The 26626-nt window shown below is 44.9% G+C and overlaps 1 protein-coding gene across 1 annotated transcript in view; it reads left to right on the top strand.

Moving 5' to 3' along the window:
* The first annotated feature begins 423 nt into the window (after positions 1–423).
* PLPP3 (phospholipid phosphatase 3) overlaps positions 424–26626 on the top strand; it is an 83851-nt gene continuing 57648 nt past the window's right edge. Inside the window, exon 1 of the mRNA XM_045897606.3 lies at positions 424–1187. Within this exon, the coding sequence (XP_045753562.1) occupies positions 1049–1187 (139 nt within the window). The 5' untranslated portion in view covers positions 424–1048. The remainder of the gene's footprint in view (positions 1188–26626) is intronic.

Here is a 26626-nt window from a genome sequence, read left to right on the forward strand (position 1 = left end):
ACAGAGCCACAGCCAGAACTCAAATCTACAAGGTCTGGCTCCAGAGTCGTGTCTCAAGTTCAAATTCTCAGACTCCAGCCCAGTATCGGGTGCTGAGCGTTTTTCCCTGAGTATTTTCAGGATAATACGATTCAAAGCGAAACAAATACTTGAAAGCCCCAAATCTATAAAGGAGGAGAAATGCAATGCGTGTTCGCTCTACAGCCTCAACTTTTGCCCGACCCAAGGCCAGGAAGAAAATGTTTCTTTTTATTTATATAGTTTTCTTTTTGTGACAACTTGGTGTTTCTGAACGCTAGGGGCTCCCGGATTCTCTGGTTTGAGAGTAACTTTTCCTTTTAGGATTTTTTTTTTTTTTTTTGAAGGGGGTGGGGGAAAATGTGGCCTTAATTATCCTACGTCTTAGGCAGCTTAAGGAAGGGGCTGTGCTTTCGGGATCTCTCCAGAGCCAAGTAAGGAGGTCCCTCTCTTTCCCTCTGTCCCTCTCTCTCTTTTTTAAAAGGACCTCGTGCGATAAAAGTGCAGAAACAAACCCAGGCGACCACAACAGCAGCCGCGGCGGCAGCGGGAGGAGGAGGAAGAGGAGGAGGAAAAGTTGGAGTTGGGGCAGGCGCTCCGGGGCGGCGGGGCTCGGAGCGGCTCCCATTCATTAAGTACGCAGCAGCCGAGGAAGGTGGCCGGGCGCCCGCGCTGCCCACTCCCCCGCTCGCGCAGCCGGACCCGCGCCCGCCCAGCGCGCCCCGAGCAGCACAGCTCTGCAGCAGGGTCTGCTCGGCAGCCGGCTCTCCTCCCCCTGGACCTGCGGACGGTTTGGGGCCGAGAGAGGAGCGCAGAGGAGCAGCGGGGAGCAGAAGACAGCCCGGGCTGCAGTGGGAAGCGCGCGGCGGGCTGCACCGTCGCCGCCGCCGCCGCGCCGCGCCGCGAGCCGGGGCCCGACCCTCCGCGTCCCCGAGCAGCCGCGGCCGGGAGGCGGGCCGCGCGCGCGGGTGTGTGGCTGCCGCCGCTGGGCGTCCTCGCGGGGCCGGAGGCTCGCGCCGCAGCCAGCGCCATGCAGAACTACAAGTACGACAAGGCGATCGCCCCGGAGAGCAAGAACGGCGGCAGCCCGGCGCTCAACAGCAACCCGAGGAAGGGCGGCAGTAAGCGGGTGCTGCTCGTCTGCCTCGACCTCTTCTGCCTCTTCATGGGTGAGCCTGGCCCCCGCCCCGCGCCCCCGCGCCGTCAGCCCCGGGCCCCCCCACCCCCTGCCAGCCCTGCCCCGGAGCCCTCGCGCCGCCCCGAGCACCCGCGCCCGCCCTTCCCCGGGCCGCCGACTTCCCGGCCTGGAAGCGGGCGTGGGGCGCGCTCAGGCTCTCCCGGGCCGCTGGAGCCCGGCCCCTTGGAAGCCGCCTCCGGCCGCAGGCGCAGGCAGGCTCCCGCGGAAGGTGTGGGTTCGGCCTCGTAGCGCAGGGCGGTGGGCGGGACCGTGACCCCGAGCCCGCGCGGAGCTTGGTGCCCCCGATCCGAGTAAGCTGGATCTCCTGGGGCGCGGGGCCCCTGCCTGCAGCCGCGCAGCCTCCTCGCTGGCTGTGGGTAAACACCCAGCCCTTCCGCTCCCGCCGCCTCGGCCGGCCGGACTCGAGCTGGCCTTTCCCTGGCTTCCCCCTGCACACACCGCACGTCCCCCCCGCCCCCCCGGGGGGGGGAGGGCTGGAAGCTGCGCCCCGCGGGCTTGATGCGGGCACCCATTCAGCTACCACTTGTTAGGCGCCTACTGTGTGCCGGCGGTAGGAGGTGTCACCGACTTCGTTTCAACCAGCCCTCGCCCCGACTCCATGCGGGTTGGGTGAGGAGCCCCATTTCACCGAGTAGGAAACTGAGGCACCGGGAAAGCAATCCAAGATCAGGATCGTGTTTGGGGACCACGATTAACTGCAGTCTCAGAAAGTTAAGGCGATGGTCCATTTCTGTTTTCCACACTAGTTGGATGCCCCAGCCCGAAGAGCTGTGGGCGCTCAAAAAAAATTGAGCGGGGAGTGAGGAGGATTCATGAACTTGGCGGGGGCGGGGAGAAAGCTATTGACGTGAATCTACAGGAGTTGCAGGGTTGAAGTCAGAGTAGAATATTTTTTTTTAAAGCGATTCATGGTGTAATGGAAAGCGCACAGGACTTGTCATCAGAACACTGCTACTCTGCCACTTGCTGGGCGTGCCACCTCCTTGCCTCCTGGGCCTCGGTTTCCTCATCAGTTGAGTGAGTGGGTTGAATTAGATGCTCTCCTAAGGCCCTTTCCTGCATTAAGAACTCGGATTTGGTCCAGGAGCAGTTCTGCCAACTCTGCTAACTGAAGAAACATCTGTGTTCCCAATTCAGTTCCCTTAAAATAGAACTCCTGCACGGAGACGTAAGTCCCCTTTGAAATGGATTTGTCCGTGCAGACTGTGCAAACCAGAGACTTAGTGGGCTGGAGTTACACTTCTCTCGTGTTTCATGAGTCTTTTCTGCAGCAAGGTCCTCACTGAGGTCGGTCTGCCCTTGGCTTGACTGTCCGTAGTACGTTTGGGAGTCAAAGGAAGATGGGACACTTGGAATTATTAAAACATAAGAATTGTCCCCTTTGGGTACTGGGAGACAGCTGTGGGTAAAATTGTGCTCTGTGGAAGGCAAGAGAGGTGACTAGTTCAGGTGGCAAATTCCCTTCCCACCTCTTCATAGAAATTGGACGTTAAGATGCTGTGTAAAGGAATTGTCACTGGGGGGCCTGCCTTCCTGTGGGCTGCGCGGGCTTATTATCCTGCACAGTGGGAAGATTAGTATTTAAAGTCCGCTGCCAGCTATTGAATTTTTAAAAGGCCCTCCCTGGTCCTGGGGGAGTACAAGGAGAACACTAAACACATTGAAACTGTTTGCTGTAAACTTGTCTGGGGCTTCCCAGTGTTTACTGGTGTGTTTTGTTGGTGGTAAGGTAAACTCTTCCCAGACGGCCTGTGCTGAGTACCCTCCTACCTCCTACTTTGATTAGGAAAGCAAAGCTAGAAACATGCCTGACAGCCTTTGTAGAGTTTCATTGTTCTCGTCCCCTCTTCCAGTCTTCTGATTTCAGAAGGCAGTCCTGATAGATGGTGCATTCTTATTAAAGGGGAAAGAAGCGTGAAGGAATTTGCAGGAAGACACACCTATCAGCTGCAGTTTAGCCAGGGACAGTGTTGTGCATTAACAGTGCAAGTAAGGTGGATGTTTGCACATTTCACTTCATCTGCCCCAACTCTCCCTGTGTCCCCCGAAAGCTAATATTCTCTACCTAGCTGTTGATTATGTTTACTCACGTTGGTCTGTTGGAATAAATGATTTTGTTTACCTCAAAAAGGTGATAACTGGAGCCTGCATTTTATTCTGAGGCACATAGCTATCTATTTAAGGAGTATTTGCCTTGCTATTAAAAAAAAGAAAAAACAAACATGCCAACAAAGTCATTTTCAGAGTGACTTATCCATGTCTCCCCTATGCATAGACCAAAATATCACATCACTAATTTAATGCCTCACCTGCCTTTAATAGGAAAAACTGTAAGGTACATACTTGAGAAATTTATGCAGGAGAACTCTGTTTGGCTTCCAAAAGAAAATTAATAACACAACATGTGATTTTAATATCCCCTACACACAGCCCTAAAAAAAAATTATTTCTTCTTGGTTCACTTTTTGCCTAAGATTGTCAGTATGGTTTAATTTTTATATAGTTTATGGATCATATGGTCTGGATTACAGGGCACTAATATAGTAAAAAAAGAGAAACATAGTTTTCTGTTTATTCTCTCACAGGAATATATACCAAGCTTAATCTCCTTTTATCTGGAAAAAATAAAAGCTGATGTGCTACATAAGTGTTATGTGAGTGGAAATATGTGAGCAGTTGAGCTTGTTTCACATACCTTCTTGGAATGTGAAATTCTTAGCAAAAAACAGAAGTCCCCTCTTGTTTGAAGGCCAAAAGAATCTGGTGTCCGAGAACTCTGAAGGGAGTTTACCTCCCATTGAACAGCTGTCTTTGCCAACTGATTGCTTTTATAAATACAGTTAAGAATCTTTGTGCTCTAGTCTTTCTGAAATTGATTTTGTTTTCCTTTCGGTTACATGATATGTCCCACCTCCTGTTTTCCGAGCATTGGTTCTGGTGTACCAGGTGACAGGAGAGCGGTGGAGGCCGTTCCCAGGCAAGAAGGGAGGAGCATCTTTCTTTCTTTCTTTTTTTTTTTTTTTAAGATTTTATTTATTTATTTGTGAGAGAATGAGCGAGAGAGAGAGCACGAGAGGGAAGAGGGCAGAGGGAGAAGCAGACCCCCTGCTGAGCAGGGAGCCCGATGTGGGACTCGATCCCGGGACTCCAGGATCATGACCCGAGCCGAAGGCAGTCGCTTAACCAACTGAGCCACCCAGGCGCCCAGCATCTTTCTTTCTAAGCTTTGTTAGCCTCTTCTCAATATAAATGTGTGTACTCTTCACTGTAACCTTCATGAAGAGCTTATCTCCATTTCATAGGTGAGAAAACCACGTGGAAGTTCTGAGATGAACGCTGAAGTCGATTTGGGTGGATGCCTGATTTTCAGTGGCATGACTGGAGTCCATCTCCCTTTCAGACTCAGGGTTCTTATCAGAAAAACCTGAAGCTGTTTGCAGAAAGCCCTGCCTCTCCCCATTTCCAAGTTACCCATTTGCACCAAAGCAAGTGGAGAGAGGTGGCTGGACTCTTCTGGTCAGTGATACTGTCTTGTTGCTCCACGGCCTTGTTTGGATTTGGAGCTGGTTCCGAGACTAAGTAGTTCACAGATTTTTGAGGGCACCTTTTTACCCCACGAGACCGTGGTTCCCCAGAAAGGACACCAGCAGTACGTGGCTGGAGCAAAATGCAGAGATTCGGTAAATCCATGCTGAGTGTCTGTGCCCCTGCTTTCCCTCTCTCCTGTCCCTCATCCCACCTATTTACTGAGCGCCTCCTTCCAACCCATGCACTTGGAGGGCTCGGCAGTTTTAGACAGGTCCAGCTTTTTCTGCATGGACTCTGCTCAAGGCCCTTCATCCTTTGAGTTCAGTTAGTTCATCTGCAAAACGGTGAGCAAAATGGCCACTTAATTATGTTGCTGTAAGGATCAGAAGAAATCTTGAATGTGACAGGTTTTTTTTAATCTCTCAAGACTTGGGCAAACGCAAGGGCAAATGCAGATTTGTAATCTGGAGCCCTGGACGAAGGCTTTGTGGTTGTCTTCATACATGTCTCAGAATCATAGGTAGATGAGATCATGAAATAAATACTCAATAATATTACAGTGAAGATCATAAAGCTGCACTTCAAATAGGGGAACTTCTTATTTGCCCAGTAAGTTGACGACAGATGATTGCCATTCATTTTGACTCGAAACTTAAGCTGAGAAGGCAGCCTCTAAAACTGAGCAGAACTCTTGAGCCAACTGATCTTCACAGCGTACCCTGAGCCCTCTTTAGAGAAGGTTCTTTTGTTCAAACAAAAACTGTTCCTCATTTGGCTTTTGATACCAGAAGGTAGGTGAGCTGAACTTATACCAGGAGGGGTGGGAGGCGTTTGAAGAAGCAGGTGCTTGGTCAGGTTTAGTCTGAAAGGCCGGACTCCTGTGCCAGTCCCCACTAGGAAATGCAGTCAAAGGGTGGAGCATCATGAAGCAAAGGGAAAGAAGCTCAAACAGGTAAAAAATTAGAATTTGGATGCTCAGCAACTATGCTGTGTAATTTAGCGGTTCCAGAATGTTCTTGGCCTTTTTTGATTTTCAGTTAAACGGTTGAGATGAAATTCCTAGAACTGGTTCCATGTATGGGCTACGTAACATCATCTTGTGTTATTATTAAAGTACTCACTTTTCATCCTAGAAGAGAGGCAGTGTGGTATAGCGAAGGGAACAAGAGACTTAGACCTAGAAGCTTCAGGTTCCAGGCTGGCCAACGCCACCATCCAGTTGTGTGGTGTGGACAAGTTGGTGTTCTGTGGATCTCAGGGTTTGTTTTTTTTTTCCATTGGTAAAATGGGCAGGATCACATCTAACGCATAAAGCTGCCATGCAGCGTTCTGTGACCGATTTCTCTCTGAGAGGAATGACCCATTTGTTGAATGTCTCCCTCATGCATGCATTTTGCTTAGGTCTTCATTGTACATTACCTCAGCGACGAGCCTCGAAATAGGAGTTCTGGCCTTGGACTGCTGCTTCAGTGCTATGTAATTTCAGAGAAATGCACTTGACTTTTCCGGGCCTGAGTTTCTTCATTATTACAAATGGAGGGAAGGGCCTAGATCATCTTCTCAGACCTCTTCTAGCACTAACAATTTTAGGATTCTGTACTGGTAGATACATACTGTGATGTAGAAACCCAGTCATTCCGTCATTCCTTCTGTTAAGAGTATTCATCATCAATTGAATTGTTACATTTTTTAACCAAAGACTTAATGCTGACAATTAGCTTATATTGGTGTCCATTCTGGAGGGAAAGGAAGCACTTCTTACTAAAGTTAACCCAATACGCTGAGAAACCAGCTAGATTTTTCCTTGGCCAGATGTGTCCTTTAACCTGCCTCCTGAAATTTATAGGACAGTTGACCCTTGAACAATGCATATGACTTGACTTCCCAAAAACCTAACAGCCTCCAGTTGACCGGAAATCTTCCCATTAACATAAACATCCAGTTATCACATATTTTGTGTGTTATATGTATTATAAGCTGTGTCCTTACAATAAAGTGAGCTAGAGAAAAGAAAATGTTCTTAGGAAAATCATAAGGAAGAGAGAATGCGTTTACAGTACTGTCCTGTATTGAAAAAAATCTGTGTGTAAGTGGACCCGTGTGGTTCACATCTGTGTTCAAGTGTAAGCTGTAATCACAAGCACAGGTAACTTTCCCCCTTTTTTTTTTTTGTTGTTATTCTTATTATATTCACTAAGTATGTGTTTTTAATAACTCAGTAGGTTTTGATAACTTAATCTACCATGTGAACCACAGAATATAGAAACAGATTTTCATTAATCAACTGGCCAACTGTCCGGCCAAGCATCTTGCATGGGTTGAAATAAAGAAGGGAACCTCCATTTTGAAGGTAAGCCACGCTGCCTTTTCCAGAATGGTTGAAAACCTCTATTTCCTCATTATCCTGAATGGTTAGGGTCTTTTGTTTTTGCTTTTTGGTTTTTTGGGGTTTTTTCCCTAGCTTTCTTGCATACTTACAAGATACACCATGGGGGTATAGCTGTCTTTGTGGGAGACTGTTAAGGCCGGAGTTGGTGGCCTTTTCCACTTTGAGCCCTTTTTGATTTCCTGTCAGTTTTGGATTCTTTCTTTCCCCTTCCTGTGCAGTTGTCTGGGCTGGCAAGCCCGGTTGGTCAAAGCATGTTGCTAATGAGACCGTAGTCATAGTCAAGGACTTCTTCCCTGTGTAGGCAGTTATATTTATGGAGACGCCCTACCGAGTGGGTGAGTTCAACCAGTACATATTATTGGAGGAGTAATCACTCATTTGGGGGATGTCGACGACATCAACATCTCACAGACTCACCTAATAAGGAAACCCATCTGGTGCGAAATAGAGATTCTCAGGCTCCTTCTCAGGAGATTCAAATTCAGCAGGCTTTGGACCAAGGCCTGGGAGTCTGTATTTTTTAAAAACTTCTGGTGATTCTCATCAGACCAATCAGAGAATCACTGTGTTGTTTAACAGCTGGTGTCTTAGGGCAAGTGGCTACGTCCGGGGCTTTTTGTCCCTGGACTGAATGTTCTGGCACTTTTCACATTGTTAGGTTTTTTTCATTTGTGGCCAGCACACCTATCTTTACAGCAAAGATAATGAAACTTGTTAGAATTCGTTCAAAAGGAAAAATTACCTCTGGGTGCAGGCCTGAAGGTCTCCGGTGATTTTTTTAGTGTAGGGACTTGGTGGTGTCTCCTAATTGTTGAGAGGCTGGGATTTTTACTTGTTTCTGCGTCCTAAACTGAGCTCTGTGTAGTGGAAATTGCCGGCCTAGTGACCACTTTGGAAAAATGAGGTGTTAACTCATTTTTTCTTTTGAGATACTGAAGTTTGTGTCTGAGTGAAAAGTGAAATGAATAAACGAGATTCGGAATAGAGCCCTTAAAAAGATCAAAGTTAGCTTGGCAAAGTATTGTGGAAACAATACCAGCTTTGGATTCCCTCCAATCTGGGTGCGACTTGGGCGAAAAGTATTTCACCTTTCCAGGCGGAAAGGTGTCCTCATCTGGAAAAGAAGCAAGAGACCCAATGACACCCTGATACGGTGAAGCTCTGATGAAGTCGTGACTCTGAAAGCACTTTAGGAAGTTAGAAAAGCACTTTATCATGATTATCAGGTCTCATGTTGCTGTTATTACTCATAGTAATTGTAGTGTTTTCCCTTCCTTCCCAGTGTTCTTACTCCTCAGTGGTGCTGTGAAATCTGCTCATTTATTTGGCAGCAAAGTTTCCTGAAATATATTAGGGAGTGGAAATTGTGAAGAGAATCCTAAGCAAAAACCAGGCAGAGGGAACACAAATGTTTTCGGTTAGCTGAAGAAAAGCAGTGGAGGAGAGATGACCCCATCTGGGAAAGTCACAATGCAGGGACCTCGGTAGTCTTCGGTGGTTGCTTTCTTCTTCCCCTTTGGAAGGGACATGGCCATATCATCTTAAGAGAAGGACAGATGCACCTTAGGAGAGCTGGGAGGGAATTGGGACAAATGGCCTGTCTTCGGGTCAACTCTTCTCTGTGTCTTTTGACAGCCCCAGGAAAAATCTAACTGAAGAGAACAGTCAGGATTGAAAGTGACGAAAATGCTCGTCATCTAGGGCCCTGTCCACATTTCTGGAGAAAGGGAGGGAGTAGCTGTGTTTGTTATCATATTGATTATTCAGGCCAGCCATGTGGTATTGGTACCGGACTCCTTTCATAGCTCAGGGAGGTTTAGGGACTTGCCCACAGGCCCCAGCTGGTCAGTAGTCATTCGGTTTTCCAGGGCTCTTGTCACCTTTAATCTGTCTTGCTGCCCACTTTTCAATGTAGTTAGTGCAGCGAAGACTTGCGCTTTTCTAGTTCCTTCCTTTTTATTAATTTCAATTTTATTGAGTTGGAATGTGTACGATGCTTTACAGGGCCCAATCTAGGACACAAACAGGAGTCTTTTTTTTTTTAAAGATTTATTTATTTGAGAGAGAGCGAGCGAGTGCATAAGCATGGGGGTGGGGAGTGGCAGAGGGAGAGGGAGAGAGAGAATCTCAAGCGGACTTCGCACCAGGTGCGGGGCTTGACCTCATGAGCCTGAGATCGTGATGTGAGTCGAAATCAAGAGTCGGACACTGAACCCACTGAGCCTCCCAGGCGCCCTGACACAAATATGAGTCTTGAGGATCTCATTGGGCAGTGAGGAGCTAGGTATAGATAAATAATTGCGAAACAGCTCAGAGTGTGTTGCTGTGGACAGCGTAAATAACGAAAATGCTGTTGGAACAGTTCTTCACTGCCTAGATTTATGGAATCTTCAAAATTTGACAGTAGCTCTTAAGAGTTGTCATTATCAGCAACATCAAGGTCATTTTTTATTTCCATCAGAAACACAGGCCTCTTGGGGCAGGCCAGGGCAGGAGGTGGGAGTGGGGGTGCACGTGAACGAGTCTGGGAAGGGTGAGTATGAGAGGCTGCAGTGGTCCGGTGATGCTGAAAGATCAGGGCCTACAACCCATGTCTTGCCTTTATACCATTTTGCTTTTCTGTTGGTGTTTACTATCAGTTTGAGATTGGTATTGTCCGGGAGGTCGGGTTCTCCAGCCGGAGAAGGTCCTGTCTTCTTTCTCTTGCCTGTGTCCCTTAAAAAAAGGAACAAGATGGGACACCTGGGTGGCTCAGTCAGTTAAACGTTTGCCTTCGGCTCGGGTCATGATCCCGGGGTCCTGGGATCGAGCCCTGCATCGGGCTCTCTACCCTCTCTGACAAAAAAATAAAATCTTAAAAAAAAAAAGGAGGGGGGGGACAAGACAAACAGGTTAACTTTTAATCCTGATTCGTTGGGTAATAGTCGAGTGAGGCCAAAGAGACATGAGGCAAATCTGAAGGACAGGGCAGTTTTGGGATACCACTGTTCTTCCAACTGGCGCTTGTTCTAGAAAGTGCTTATTACCCAAGATCACTGCTGACTGATTTGAGCCTGAATAGGCGCCCGCTTTTGCAAATGATGTATCACAGGAGAGAAGAAAGAGAAACCCAAGTTTTCGAAGTTTTTGCTTTTTAAAAGCCTCTTGAGGTAGAAACTATTCTCACTTGACCAAGGAGGAAACGGAGTCTCAGATTAAATAATTTTCTCAAGGTCAGGCATTAATTGGTGGGGCCAACATTCAAAAGAAAGCTAGGTCAGGTTCTCAAACATCCTTGTGGAACCATCCTTTTAGATATAAATCAGAATCTGCATTGAAATTCCCCAATTTAAAACCAAACCAAACAACACACATAGGATCCAGTTGGAAACTTTTGAAAGGAACTTGTTGATTTCTGCGTGCTTTGAAAGTATACATTGCAATCAGAATATTGGTGGTAAGTGCATTTTTGAGGTTTGTCACAAATTAACAAAATTATATGCCACTAGAGTTCCGCAGAGAAATGCAAATCAGCATAAGCGCCTTGTCATAATAAGCAGTATGCTTTGGTTCCTGTTTATGTACCCCCAAAGCACATAATACACATAATTATAATGACGCGAAGGAAGCAGTTCTCATTGATGGTTTCTTTATATCTGGCCCCCAAATTAGTTTGCGGTATCAATCAGTGTAATTTCTAGAGAGCCTATTTAATTAAGTCTAGGTCTGTACCTGTCTTTCAAGTATCCGTCCTGTCTTCCGTGGTTGTTTCTTTTTTTTTTTTTTTTTAAAGATTTTATTTATTTATTTGAGAGAGAGAGAATGAGAGAGAGCACATGAGAGGGGGAGGGCCAGAGGGAGAAGCAGACTCCCTGCCGAGCAGGGAGCCCGATGCGGGACTCGATCCAGGGACTCCAGGATCATGACCTGAGCCGAAGGCAGTCGCTTAACCAACTGAGCCACCCAGGCGCCCCCGTGGTTGTTTCTTGAGCACCTACTGTGTGCTGGGCCCTCAGGGTTCCTTGACATTTACGAATTCTCAGGGTGGCGAGTGGGAAACAGACTTGGGAATTAAACACACTAAGTTGCTGATGTGGGGTGGTGGAGGAGAAGCTTTAGCAGCCGAGTGAAGGGTGGGGAACTTTGCCTGAGGGCATGGCGCTGGGTCCTACAAGAGAAATCCTAGCTCACGTGCCAAGAGAGGGGAGAGGGTAATCCAGCAAAGGGGGCAACAGGTGCTGAGCAGGGCACACGTGAATGAGTCTGGGAAGGGTGAGTATGGGAGGCTGCAGTGTGGTACGGCTTTGTGTGTTCGTATTGCGCGACGGAAGGAGGGTGTTGGAGATGAGGCTGGAGAGGTATAGTTGGAGCCAGATTATGAAGGGGGGCTGTAAAAGGCAGGCAGCCGAGGAACTGGAACTTTGTTTTGGAGGACCAGCCGAGCCAATGAAATTTTATTTTTGTTTTCGTTTTCCTTTTTACTATGGAAAATGTCATATAGAAACCAAACACCGCATATAGGCGTGGATTTGCTAGGTCATATGGTAACTCCGTGTTTCACTTTTTGAGGAACTGCCAAATGGTTTTTCCATAGCGGCTGCACCTTATTTTAGAAATAGCGTGACATTAGTTAAAATATGTAAGGGAAAAAATGAAAAGTTTTATAGACAACATTTGGAATTAGCATATTCATGAATAGTTTTGAAGAGAGGATTAATCTGCTGTGAGTTGTGTTTGAGATCTGCAGGGTTTGAGGAGAGGGAAATGGGAGAGAGAGGAGGGGGACCAGTAACAGGGAGGCAGAGCTGGACCATAAGCGCTGGAGACAGAGAAGAGAAGGGTGAGTAAGAAGGATGACAGGTAGCTCCTGATCTCCTAGGTGGGAGCCTCTGAACGGTGGTGCTGCCCCATTCCCTTCACAAACACTTTCAATGCAGTGTTTATAGCAGGCTTAATGAAATCCATCTTGTAGGATTACTGAAATGCTTCATGGTCATAGCCTTACTAGGCAGATGAAGGTAGAAGTTCTCTTTCTACCCCCACTCTGGAATTTCTTTGTTCCTCAAACGCCCCTTAAAATCTTAAAATAAATGGGCCATTGGAAATCCTCCTGGTTTAGAGAAACAGTTTTTCTTGGGTTGTAATGGTGTTTTTAAAACAGTGTTGTTGAGATATAATACCTGAATTATATAAAAAATATATCTATATATATTATATATATAAAATGTACAGTTCACAGGCTTTCGGTATATTCTACAGAGTTGGGCAGCCATCACCATTATCAATTTTAGAACATTTTCATCGCTGCAGAAAGAAACTCGAACCTGTTAGCAGTCAGTCTCCATTTACCCTCTGGTCCCGCCATCCCATGGCAACCACTGATCAACTCTTCGGGTCTGTACATTTGCCTAGTCTCCACATTTCATGTAAATGAAATCATATAATATGTGGTCTTTGTGAATGGCTTCTTTCACTCGAGATAACATTTGTGAGGTTCATCCATACTGTATCACGTTATGTACGGCATGTTTTTTGAGCATGTATTAGTACTTCATTGACTTTTATTGCCAAATAATATTCCCTTGTATGGGCATACCACATTTATTTTATACACTTATCAGTTGACAGACATCTAGTGTTTTCCACTTTCTGGCCATTATGAATAATGCTGCTACGAACATCCATGTACAGATTTTTTATGTGTGCACACATTTTCAGTTCTCTTGGGTATCTATGCCTAGGAGTGGAATTGCCAGATCACGTGGTAACTCTGTGTTTAACTTCTTGAGGAAACTGCCAAACTGTTCTGCATAGTGGCTGCGCCATTTTAGAAATAGCCTAAGATTAATTAAAATATGTAAAGAGAAAACACAAAAGTTTTACCAAAGACCTTTGGAATCAACATATTCATGAAACCACTCTAGTGTCACTTTGTTCTTTGAGCCATTTTCCACAAAGAAGCAAAGTTTTTAATCAGTTCACTACTGTCACTGGGTTTAAGATGAGTGAGCAGAGAACAATGAAGCTGACTGAGAAAAAGATGCTGGGTGGTCAGCTAGACCCGCTCACCCGCTGAGTAACATACTTCCACAGACCTGGGGGTGTCACAAGCAGATTCCTGCCTCAGCAAAATGAAAACAAGCCTCAGCTCTTCAGAGTCTCTCAAAAACAGTTAAAAGTACAGATCCTACTGTTAAGACCTTCATGTTCCTCGGATCTGTTTTACAGTATTTTTTAAGACCATGAAGTAGAACTGTAGTTTCTGATGAGGTTGATCATTCACTCTTTTCCCTGCTAGATGTATGGCTGTGTACATAATGATCAACTCAGAAGTCAGAATTACCGTGTATCTTTTGGACTCATGTGCTAGATGCTGGAGATTGTAAAGACTGTTAAGACCCAGACACACATCTTTAGGAATTAGTAGAAGCATCACGTTGGATGTTACTCTAAAAATTAAACTGTAAGTGCTTAAAAAATGAAACCACCAATATGACAAAAGGGTGAGGAAAAGACACCTTTATTATCAGGAGCATTAGACACTGTCTTGCTTCATCTTTCCAATAACAGAATAAGGTAGATGTCAGTCACCTGGTTTTGCAACTCAGAGAGGGTAAATGATTTGCCCAGGTTCACACAGGTAATGTGTGTGGGGGCTGGGCGGGGACTTAGGCCTGCCAAAATAATGGCAATTGCTGACATTTGTCAAGTACCCACTCTGTGCCTCTCCCTGGTTGGAGCAGGGTGCACTCATTCTCTCATTTAATCCCCCCACTGAGTCTGTGGAGTCCTTATTCCTCTTATCACCGTTTTATAGAAATAAGGTTCAGAGAGTTAAAAAATCACTTCTCAGAGAGGTTCTGTGGCAAGTGACTTTTGCAATATTGGGGTCAGACCTAAGCCGTCTGACCCTTTGGGCCATCCTTCACCACTGGGCTCTACTGCTTTTGTTCTCCGGGGCTTCTGAAGCCCCCTTTGTCTGCACCCCTCCGTGCTGACTCTCGCATTGGTGACACATGATGATTTGTCCAAATTGAGTTAGACTTGGGATTCTCACCCTGGGCTCTCTGGACCTGTAAAGGTGTATTAGGGCAATTATGGGGCACCTTATGCTATTTTCAGCACTTCAAAAATAGCTAACCCGTACTAACACATTTACCAGTGTGCAGCTAGTCTAGACTAACTCAGAGCATCAGCTTCTGCCTCGACTAGTCCAAGCACTGGCATTCTGTGCTATGATTTGAATGTGGAAGGACACCTGTCAACTCACTCTGGTCTTGCTGGTTATTTCCACTAATCAGGAGGTGGGCTTACCACTTTCTATGCTTTGATTAACAAAAGGAGAGAAGTGATTTAAAATACAGTTTCCTTGGTAAATGAAGACATCTTCCTGACGTCACAGAGGGTCAAGAAGGAAGTGGCAGGTGTCTTTGGTGGTGAAAAGTTTGGACATCCTAGAATAGATACGCCGCTCTGTGAATTTAGAGGAGAGGAAGACACCGTGTCATGGGAAGAGGGGCTTGAACTAGGCCTTTGTCACTCACATCAGGCAGCAGTAATGGGTTGTTCTGTTAGTGACCTTTTTTGTACGGTGGGCTTGATCTGCTGTCCTTGTTGTTTGTTGTAACCTTTGAGTCACATTGAGAAATTGTGAGCTCTGGTTAGTGGCTGTGGGTGCAGCACCTTCATTAAATGTGGTGAATAGGACTTCTGCTAGTAGCCTCTTCCCCACAAATGACCCACATTGTTGTGGAGTTTGCAACCGCTAACAGGAGGTGGCAGAAATGCTTGTCAGCCACACGGTGGATTTCATTAGACACTTGCCCAAAGTGGCTGTTTTGGTCAATTTGGCCTCCATAGGTTTCTGGGGAAGAACGGCCAACTACGTTAGTTCTCATCATTGCGTTTGTCTTGCTGTCATCTTGGCCTTGATGGACATTTTGATTAAATACGGAGTGTTGTCTTTTGAGGCAACTGCACATACTGTGATTATAGGGAAGAACTTCTAGCAGGCTGAGATTTTTAAAAATATTTCCAAGGGTGTTACCACCTTACCTGAGTCTTTTGTTTAGTGGGCTTCTTGCTTAAATCTCTTTGGAGAGAGTAACTCCAATGCCTAGGCAGGAGGGATGATGGACTCCACTCATCCTAGTAAATCATTGCTTTGGAAGATCTGCATCATAGGCATTGGGTGAATGCATGACTCCCAGGGGCTCGCTGGGAAATTAAAATATACTTCTTGGGTCAAAACATTAAAAATACTGGATGCTTTCAATCCCATGAGGGAAATAAGCCATCTTGATTTTTGGTTTAATTTTCCTAGGGCCATTGATGGTTGAAGAACCTTTAATTATGATTTTGCCTTAAATTGGATGTTTGCGGGTCTGCTGGCCTCAGCTGTGAAATCCAGTTATTATTAATTAATAATCTCTTTCAGTGAATAGTTCCATCAAATGATAAAGTATGCGTCTGAGAATTAGAGTGTAAATATCCTTTTTTGCCTCAATTTCTCTCATTCTAGATCTCTAGCTGCCTAAACCCTGAAAGCTAACAAAACACAAATACCACACTATGCCCAGGATGTCGTTCTCCAAATGCCACCTGGAAAAAGGCTAGGAAAAGAATGCTTTTGAGCACCACCAAATAGTATAATGCCAAAGGGGAGATACTGCTAGAGCTGATTTTTACAGATGAAGCAGTTGCCCTTTGGAGAGGTCGAGTGGCTTGCTGGGGATCCTGCAACTGGAAAAGTGGTCGAGTGCCTGGGATAAGAACCAGTCAACACCTTTGCTCTTTCCTCCAGCAGTGAAGACTGGCGTTGGAATTTGCACTGACTTCTATTTTCAATAATAAGCTTATGAAGCAAGCAAGTCAGCCAGAAAGTTTTGAAATGAAATTATCAGGCCTTGTAAAGTGTTCCAAGTGTGATTTGGGATTTAAAGCCTTTTGCCCATTTTAGTTTTGCCTGTTTGTAAAATTCCTGGAGGACGGAGATTAGACTGACAACCTTCAGGCTGGAAGGGGGGAAGGGCATGCACTCCGGCGAATCCTTCTCTGGCAGGCACTAATGCAAGGGACTTTACAGGCATTATTAACTGACTTGAATTTCACAACAACCCTATGAAGGAGGAGGTTGGAGTTCATTTTAGTTTTCTCTGAACCTAGTCAGCAATGCCTGTCTCAACTCCTTTTGGTGGGTGGTGACACGCTGTATTAATAATTCAACTAGTTAATCACTAGCAGAGATCATTTACTAAGATTCTGGGGGAAGTGCTTTGCTGGAATCTGCTTGGAGCAGGTCACTCATGCCATGCAGCCACTTTTATTGAAAATATGTGGGAGAAGCTCCGCTTCTGTAGAGCATTAGAGAAGGACAGGCCAGGGCAGGAGAATATTTTGCCGATTTCATACAGAAATGGATCGACTTTTTCTGGGGAGGGATGGCAGCTTCACATTCTGTTGACCCTTCCTCTTACCAGTCTTCTCCAAAGGAGTTAAAAAGGCGGGGAGATGCAACATTTTGAGTGAAGTAGCCTACGCTTTGGTTACAGGCTCTGTGTATTTCCCAGGCTATTGTAGGTGTCCTATTCATCTGGGATTTGAATGGTGGTGTGATTAGCATGAGAGCAAGTGCATAAAGTAGGTCTTTTTCTCCTTTTCCTAAAAGAAGTTTTGTGGCGTTTCTTTTTCTGACAGAGTTGGCATGAAGCTTTGACAAACACAGACCCATGGAAAAGTTAGCTAGGACTCAGAGCAGACCCATTTTGTACAGCTCCTTCGCACTTAGAGTGCAGAGAGGCAAAGCATCTGGCAAGAGGCCCCTCAGATCATAGAGTCAAAGCGAGGGCTGCTTCTCTACTGTGGACCAGTCAGTGATGGATGGGAGATGCCCACAAGACCAATGGCAAAGTGCATTCTTGGCTGTTGACCAAAACTGCAGATGAGAACATTCCTGGGACCCTGTTGTCTATCTGATATATCCTTCAGTATTTATTGAGATAAATGCAAAGGCTTTTTTTTTTTTTTTTTTTTTTTTTACAAGAGGTGGATCCTGCCCTTAAGGGGCAGGTGAGAAGATGAGGAGATAAGACACACAGTCAGTTGATGGAGAAAACAAAGCCAGGTCGTGGAAAATTAAATGAAAAACTTCCAGTATGGAGTCTAGGAGGCAGCTCTGTGCTGATCTTGGGCTCTGTTCCCTGCTTTGCTGTATTGGCTGGGGGACCCCTGGCAAATTATTGCTACTTTAGGAATGATACAGTGGGGGTGACGATTCATTCCCTCCCTGCCTTATACAGCTATTGAGACCCAAGGGTGTGGTGTCACAAATATATAGGAAAATGCTTTAGGCTGTAAAGCCGTATCTGTGTTGTGCAATGAATATATATATTTTATCTTCTGAATTCGTTCTCTGCATTCTCTCTGTTTCTCATTTTAGGTGCATGCTGTCACATACCTGTGGCTGAAAATATTTCTTTAGAGGTTTATTTCTAGAGTGATAGTGTCTGCTCTCCCCCATATATACTTTATGCATTAAGCATACAGAGTCGTTTCTTAAAACTACAATTCTGATCACATAGGTCCTTCTCTTAAGACCAGGAGTTTTATGACTACATTGACTACAAAATAAACCTTTAAATATATTTGAGACCCTTCAGAATCAGACCCCAGCCAACCTTTCCTGCTCCTCATTCCCATCCCCCCCACTCCGCTGCTCCATACTCTTGTCCCAGACATCTCCATCTTGTGGCCAATCCACGTGCTTTCCCACTGTCATTTCTCTTCATTCGATATGTGCTACTTACCTCATGATACTCAGTCAGTTCAAGTGCAGCCCCTTCTGTGGAGCCTTTCCTGATTTCCTCTGGGCAGAATTAGACCTTCTTTGGGCCCTTTGTATTGATCTTTCTTAGGTGGAGTCTTTGGTTTGTTTTCTGTTTTATACAGTTCCATCTTAATAGGGTATGACTTCCTGGTATATAACAGATGCTTAAAAATTTTTATTAAAGAAAATGGGAGAGGTGGGGGGATGGGGTAACTGGGTGATGGGCATTAAGGAGGGCACTTGATGTGATGAGCACTGGGTGTTATATGCAACTGATGAATCACTAAATTCTACCTCTGAAACTAATAGTATACTATCCGTTAACCAGATCAAATTGAAATAAAACATTTTTTTAAAAAAAAGAAAGATGCTTTCAAAAAATTTTTTTAATTAAAGAAAATGTCAAGAAAAAGTTACTTTAGAAAATAGAGACAAGAAGCAAGAAGAAAAACAACACTTTTGCTACCTCTACAACCACAATGGTAAGGTAGCCTGGCACAGTATGTCTTCTTTCTATAAATAGCTACATAATTATTAAGTATAATTATAAAGCTAAACAGTGGATACTTAACACATACTTCCTGCGAGGCAGTGTGATGAAATGGAAAAAAAAAACAAACAAAACAAAACCCTTTGCTGCTAGAGTTTGTATCAGCCCATCAAGTACTAACTAACTTGAGAGACTTGGTTATGTAACAAAATGAAATGCAGTTAGATATTTTGAGTTCAACTTTGTATTCGTACAGTGTTTTGAACTTGGTCAGCAGACTGAATTTGTACTAAGGATGATAGCTGCCATTAGGGAAAAAAAAAAAAAAGTTTAACTTACCTTAAAAGCTAGGGCTGTTTTTAGAGTGAGAGGTTTTTCTCATCTGGTCCTGCCTCAGGTGAGGTTCTTCAGGGAGAGAGCAGAAGCCTTCTGCAGAAGAAAGTTGCCCAAACTGGGAATAAGAAATCTGGGTTTCTGTCCTAACTTTCTCTGCCTTACTCTCTAACTTACTGAGTCACCTTAGCCAGGTAGCTTTCCCTGCCTGTGACTGTTGGCCTCAAAAGAGTATATTAATATGAAATCTGTCTTCCTATAATTATAACGCAGCATCAATTCTGTTTGGTACTGTGTCTTCAAGTAATTATTATCATTATTAATAATATTAATTAGTTTTATCATTAAAAGCCCCAGAATAAGTGGTCATGATGTGTCATTTCAACAAATATTCCTTGAGCATCTTTAATGTACCAGGTACTGTGCTTGGCGTCGGGATCTAATGATGAATTGGATGTGGTCCCTGCCCGTGAGTATTCTAGAGTAGACATTGGTAGATCCAACTCTAGAAGTACAGCACGGACATCGTACAGAGGTAGCAGAATTGATTTTGGGGGCTGAGGGTAGTAATATCACAGTCGTTCGGATGGTTTATCGGGAGAATGCCGTTTGGTACCGTTGTCCAATAAGGCATTCCACCAGCAGAGTGGTTCTTCTGTCTCAGCTCTGACCAGTACTGACGACCATGCTTTAGAAAAATCTTAGAATGCAGGAGGTGGGGGGGCCTGACCATCAAGTTTTTCCCCTGCCTACCCCTATTTTATGGATGGGAAAACTAGGCTCAGAGAAGTTAACTATCTTGGAAAATGGGTAAAATCCAGGAGAAATGAAACCCTTATCTTGTGCAAGTTCAAGTTTAAATCCAGTAAGTACCATATTTTAAAGCATCCCTGTATACTATGGATTTGGTTATTCTGCAAACCAGATATTGGCCCCATGTGTCAGTAATCTACAAAGCCTTTTAAACCTTAACGCAACATCCCAAAGTGTAGTAATATATTCTTATAGTAATAAAATAGTAAAAAAATTCCAAAAATACGATTATGCTTAAAGGGAATAACCCTCTCACCCGTCAGCCCTCTAAATTCTAATCCCCAGAGGCATCTACTGTTAACAGTTTTGAGTTCCTGCCAGCCTTATTCTGAAGGCACAGATATTCTCATTGACATCCACCTTGAGCCATGTTGCTCTCATTGTTTCCTAGACACACCCCACAGATGTCTGCCTTCTGGCCTTTGATCATGTCTTCCCTCTTCAGAGCACCCTCTTCTTCCTCTCTGCCTGTGGGAGAGAGAATCCGTTATGGCTAGTTTCTGCTTATCCCACTCCCTCACTATGTCTGCCTTGGGGTACTTCCATCCCCCCGCCCATCTCAAGTCATCTCCGCTCTGGCACTAGTTAGCGACCTTAAGCAGATCACTTATGCTCTGTTGGTCTAATACTCCTCACCTAAATAATTGGGCCGTTTAATTAGATGGTCTTTAAGATCTGCTTATGGCCATAAAATACAAAAGGCTGCACCTCGCACAGTGCTTAGTTGGGAGTCTTGGCTGTATTGAATGCCTGAATCCTGTCACAGGATTTCAACATAAGAGGAGAGATGAAGAGGTTCACCTACCAAGTTCCCCCAACTTAAGTCTTGCCTAAAGTGTTCCACTCTAAGAATGGAAAAAGGATGTGTCTTGGGGCTATTCTGGGCTCAAATCTTGGTTCCACCATTTTGCTAGCTACAAGCCAAGGCAAGGGTCGTAATCTCTCTGAAATTCAGTTTCCTCGTCTGGCAAATGGGGACAGTAATTCCTATCTTAGAGGTTGTCCCAAGATTGGAAGATGCCTGGCAGGCCATAGGCTCTTCTGCATTAATCTCTGCCCTGCTCCCTCAAAACTTTTTGTTCAGGAACTGTTACCTGTCCGAGATAATTGGCAAGCTTCAGAACAAATAAGCGTGTAAGAGAGTGCCACCTGGATTTACAGCACGTGTAGTATACAAAGCATGGATTAGACATAACTTACCTGATCTTTGAAAAGTAGCTCTGGAGTCCTTCCAGAGAATCCTTTAGCAGCTGCACCATGCAGCTACCTTTCCATCGGCTCTCGCTGAAGGGAGATGTTTTCCGGTTGGGAGAGTGCACGCTGGGAGTTCATCTTTAATGCATTCCAGTGTCCTGAGGCAAAACTTGCCTGAGAGATTAAGCCGAGCATATTAACCAATATCATTTAAAGTTGATTAAAACTATATCTTAATTAAATACAAGAGAACAAGAAGTTCTCAGTCTTCTGGTAGCAATTAAAGACTAAAGAGTCAATTTGAAGTTGTTTTTGCAACTCTTAAAATAATACTCTGTCTCCCCCCCTCCCATGAAAAGAGTTTCTTAGCTTTGGACATGCCTTCACATTGAGGTTTTTGAAAGCTGTTAGGACTACAAACCTGCTGGCAAGGCCTTCTGCTGCCAAGGCATCTGAGTTCTCAAAAGCAGGAGGGTTCAAGCTCAGGATACGCTGATTTGGAAAGAGAGCCCAAACAAAGGGCCTTTTGAGGCAGGAAACGGGGCTTTGGCCTCAGCACAGAGCAGTGTGGGATTGGAACAGCGCCCCGGGACTTGCCGAGGAGGAGAGGGACTATGAGATCGATGGAGGAAGTATAAACTTTCTCCATACAGTGAGAGTTTATTGCAAAACCCTCAAAAGTTGGTTTCAGAAGCTGTTATCTTTCCTCTCTCCGCTTAATCAACATGCCTGTAGAATATGGACTTACCGCTCTTTGTATGTCTTTTCGCAGAAGAGGGAAATGATCCATGAAGGTACACACAGACATGACCATTCTAGCAAGGCTGTCTGACCTGAGACCAAAGGTTTTCTTTCAAGACCCAAAGCAGCTATGCTCACGAATTCACTTACTCACCCGTGTATTCGTGCAACATTTACTGATCACCTGCTCTCTGCTAGGAGCTGTGGAGTTGAAAGGGTATGGTTCCTGTTCAAGGAGCTCAAACTTGAAGGTTTGAAGGGAAGGAGACTGCCCTTCTTCATAAGTACCCACCGCTGTGTTCACGTACGCATGACCCTCCTCCCCGCACCAACCCCCCCCAAACAGGTTTTTAAATTTGACCTTCCCTGAAGTCACGCTTCTAATACTCATCTTCACAGATTAACAGCAGCAAACCAACCCAATAGATGGAGCCCTGCGGGCACAGGTCAGTTAGAGAAGAGTGATAAACATGGAGAAGACTCAGGGATATAACTCAAGGAGGAGAAAATAAGTTCTGGCGGGTTCTATTCTCCATTTTTTTTCCCCTGTTCTTCATTTTTATGTATCTAAACTGTACCTGCTAAGCAAACACTTCCATGAGCAGTAAAGACCCACTTCCTGTCAACTGCTGGGTAAGATTGGGGGAGAGGACGGGGTGGGGGGTGAAATAGAACAATGGGGACAACAGAAGGAAATGAGAGGGTTTGGCAGAACCACTGACCACAGAACTGAGCCTGGGAGGGCCTGGGTCAGCTGGGACCATCACCTAGAAGAGGTGCAGTGACTTTGGGGCACACATTTGGAAAACTTGAGTTTTCTGGAACAGATGGGGCTCCGAGCTGTGAGCAAGAAGGGACAGTTTGTCATAGATGAGTGATCTTAAATGCGTACTCTTTGCCCCCCACGTGCATCAAGAATGTAGCCCATGCTGGGTGGCTTTTGAGAGTCAAGATCTAAGGGTATCCAGCCTCTACCTGTTAGCATTGTTTATGTGGCAGTTAACTGCTATTGTTCCTACATAGTTTTACGGATGGGCTGCTCAACCAGCAAATGCAAGCACACTTGAATTCAGAGGGGCCAGGGCCTTGAATCTGCAGACAGGTTAGGTTACCCTAACATCAGTTAGATGTTGTCATGAGATGCAGGGACAGCTGTCTCCCTCTTTTGATTCCCGCTTGCAGGTGGTGTTTTTGACAACTGGACTTAATCAGAGAAGTGATAACAGCTGATTGGTTTATTGAACAACGACATTTAGAAGAAGAGTTTCTGATGTGTTTATCGGTATCTGGACCACACAGGCAACTTTTCTTTCCCTCTTTGAATTAGAGCATTTTGCACAGGAGATTGAAATTTGGAGGAAATATTGCATGCCTATACGTATTTGGAGAGGTGGAAAGGATAAATATTGGTTTATGTAGAACCCTGACAGTGAAATCTGAGGCAGGGATGTTCTTCTTTTTACTTCCATATTCCTGGTGCCTAACTCGGGGCCTGATACATATTAGACGTTGTTCAGTAAAAATTGAAAAAATGGAAAAACCCAAGTATTTTGACACTAGCATACATTTTTAGCCTTTTTTTTTTTAAATCTATGACTTTGTTTTTCATCACTGATGTTTTAAACTACCCAAAATTTGGGAGAAGGGAGAAAATCACCCATAATCTACTACCTAATGCAAGTACCATTTGGCATATTTCCTTTTAGTCATTTTTATTTGATTTTCTTTCAGTTATTTAGTAGGTATATATACATACATATATATTCATACGATTTTCTGTGTTGCTACTAATTGCCATAATTAAAGTTATTTCTCTTTACAGTCATTCAGAATTAAGGATTACCCTTTAATCACACAGATTTCTCTTCATTCCCTTTTGCTTTCCTTGCCTTCCTCCCCCAAATTAAAACTCTCTGGGGTAGGTCCTATTGCCCCTGCTTGCTAGGGCTACTGTAACAAAGTACCATGAACTGAGTGGCTGAAATGGCAGAAATTATTATCTTACAACTCTGGTGGCTACGAGTTCAAGATCAAAGTGATGCAAGGTGGTTCCTTCTGAAGGTTGTGAGGGAAGAGGTGTTCCATGTCTCTCTTCTTGGCCGAAGATGGTGGTCTTCATGTGAATATGGCATCCTCCCTGTAGGCCCTGTGCGGGTGTCTCTACGTCCAAATATCCCCATTTTTGCAGGTCACTTGTCATATTGGATTAGAATCTACTCTAATGACATCATTGTAACTTAACTACCTCTGTAAAGACCCCATTTCCAAATCAGGTCACACCCTTGAGGTCCTGGGGCTAGGACTTTGACTATGAATTTTTTTGGGGGGGAGGGGACACTCCAAGCCATAGCACCCCTCCATTTATATGCAAGGAAAATGAGGCCCCAGGCAGGTAGTTTGAGATTTGAATTTAGGCTTCTGTGACTCTGAAATGTGCATTATCATCACATCCTGTTTTCTACCCATGAATTGAAAATACCGTGAATGAAGAAAAAAAATGACTTCCTTGATTTGAATTTGATTAGTGTGAGACAATGTTTGATGATGGTTATTAATTGCTAAATTTAACTGTTTGACCAGCTGAAACCAGTGTAATCATGTTACTTAAAAATGAAGTTAAGTACAGTACACCATGCTTTGTTAAAACTTCTCATTGTTCTAAAGTGTTTGCTAAGCCTGTTGCACAGATTGTCCCATTCTTATTGGAAGTACCGGGGAATACAGCACCCCATAGGCTCTGGGGCATCCCAATGATTCCCTGGCAGTTGGATCACGTTTCATTGTAAAACCAGCCAATATTGCATATGGCTCATCAGTTTTCATCTTGTTTCCTTATCCTTTATGTAGCTTCCCTTTAGTTTTTTGTTATTCTCCTGAGGGATTATGGCAAGCTACGTATACACACACGTGTGCCAACTACACCCCCCCATGCACATTTTTTTTACAAGAAAAGTAACATTTATTCAGTAATATCTAATATAAGGTTCATATGCAAAATTGTACAGTTGTCCCAATATCTCTTTTATAGATTTTTTTTGGATCCAAGATCTAATCAGGTTTCACTCATATTTGATACAGTCTCTTTAGTCTCCTTTACCTGCAACAGATTCTCATCTTTTATGTATATATATATATATAACATGGCGTTTCTTGAAGTGTTCTGGCCAATTATTTTACAGTATGTCCCACACTTCGGGTGTTTCTGTTTCCTTATTGCTAATTCAGTGCGATAAGTTTGGCGTGGATGCCACATACACACCAGTAGACCCCAGGGAAGGCCAGAACCAGTATAACAATACCCAGCTAACGCAGTCAGCCGGGCCGTGGTGCGTAGGGTGGGATGTGCACAAGAAATACAAGGTCCCCGGTGCAGCTCTTGAGCAGAGGAGGTTGTATGGGGCCTGCTCAGCCTTCTCTGTGAAGCAGGAGTGGGAATGGCACTGAGTTTCAGTCCTGGCTGGAACCGAAGCCTGGAAGTAGTGACTTCTGGCGTTGTGCAGTACGTAGATCCCTGTGTCTCTTTTTCACTGAGCGCACTCGGGCCGACCCCTACTCTTTTTTTTTTAGGATTTTATTTTATTAGAGAGAGAATGAGAGAAAGCATGAGAGGGGGGAGGGTCAGAGGGAGAAGCAGACTCCCTGTCGAGCAAGAAGCCCCATGCGGGACTAGATCCCGGGACTCCAGGATCATGACCTGAGCCGAAGGCAGTCGCTTAACCAACTGAGCCACCCAGGTGCCCCACCGCCCCCTACTGTTTTTCTTAACTTCCTCACAGGAATTTATTTTATTTTTTTAAGATTTTTTATTTATGTATATGACAGACAGCGAGAGAGGGAACACAAGCAGGGGGAGTGGGAGAGGGAGAAGCAGGCTTCCCACCGAGCAGAGAGCCTGATGCAGGGCTCGATCCCAGGACCCTGGGATCATGACCTGAGCCGAAGGCAGACGCCCAGTGACTGAGCCACCCAGGTGCCCCCTCGCAGGAATTTAAAAAAAGGGTTTGACCTCTAATCGCTGCATATTCCCCAGTTGCTCTCACATCTGTCCTTTGTTCATTGTGGGCGCATCATAAATATTTATTGGAAAAAAGTGAATGAAGAGAAAGTGAACAAATAGTCTCCATGGAGATGGAGACTTATCAATATGAAGTGAAGGTCCAAGGAAGTCCCGAGGGACATTCCATTCAGACCAGCAAGAAATGCTACGAAAATCCCCAGTTATTTTCCTTTGGCTGGAAATAATCAAACATTGAAAAGACACTGGTATTTTAGAAAACTCTACATTTATTGTTGCCCTTGGCTGCTTTAAAGGACGTGAAGAGCTCCCACGTGGGGGCAAAGGGCTGCCCTAAGCGCCTTCCTTCATGCTGATGTCTTTTGTGGGGAAGACCATGAGCAACAGCAACCACTCCCATGAATTGAGTGCACTTTATATGTCGTACTGTGTCTCTCAATTTCACAGGAACCCCTTAAGATGGGCTCAGCTAGCCCCATTCCACAGATGGCCTTCGAGACGCCAGCTCGTGCGATGTCACAGGACTAAAAAGAGACAGATCCGAGGTTCAAATGCAAATGGAATTGACCCCCCAAGCCTGCGTTTTTTTCCCTGATAATCTATAGTGTCTCTCACTCGTGTCTCACAAAAAAGCCAAAGGCTTGGTGACTTTCATGGTACCTATTCAGTAACTGCGCATGAGGTAAACAATGGGTTTCTTTGTGGGCCAAGATAACACCTCTCTCTGTCCTTGCTGCAGAAGACACACCATCCCACCGTTGTCATAGTAACAGTTACCGAGCATTCCTGGGTGCCAGGCATTGTCTTAGCATCTTTGCTCCTAGGCTCTCATTCCTCTCACATCCCTGTGAGGGGAACCGACGTGGTGAAGGTGGAGACGAGACCCAGCAGTGTCTGACTCCAAAGTCCCCATGCTTAGAGCCACACCAAGCTGTTGTACTTCAGTTGCCAATAGATGGGTTGCCCTCTCGAGCTGTTTGCTTCTAACCTGCACCGAGGTATGCTCCCGAAGAGTGCTGTGTATTAAGATAACCCGAGAGTCTGAACAGGGCGGCTGTAGCAGTCGGTTCCAGAGAGGTGTTTAAAGCAAGAAGGGAAGTAGC

The sequence above is a fragment of the Mirounga angustirostris genome, unplaced genomic scaffold (genome assembly GCF_029215605.1).
Source record: "Mirounga angustirostris isolate CCGP_5_RB_7025 unplaced genomic scaffold, mMirAng1.0.hap1 SCAF_4, whole genome shotgun sequence".
NCBI lineage: Eukaryota > Metazoa > Chordata > Mammalia > Carnivora > Phocidae > Mirounga > Mirounga angustirostris.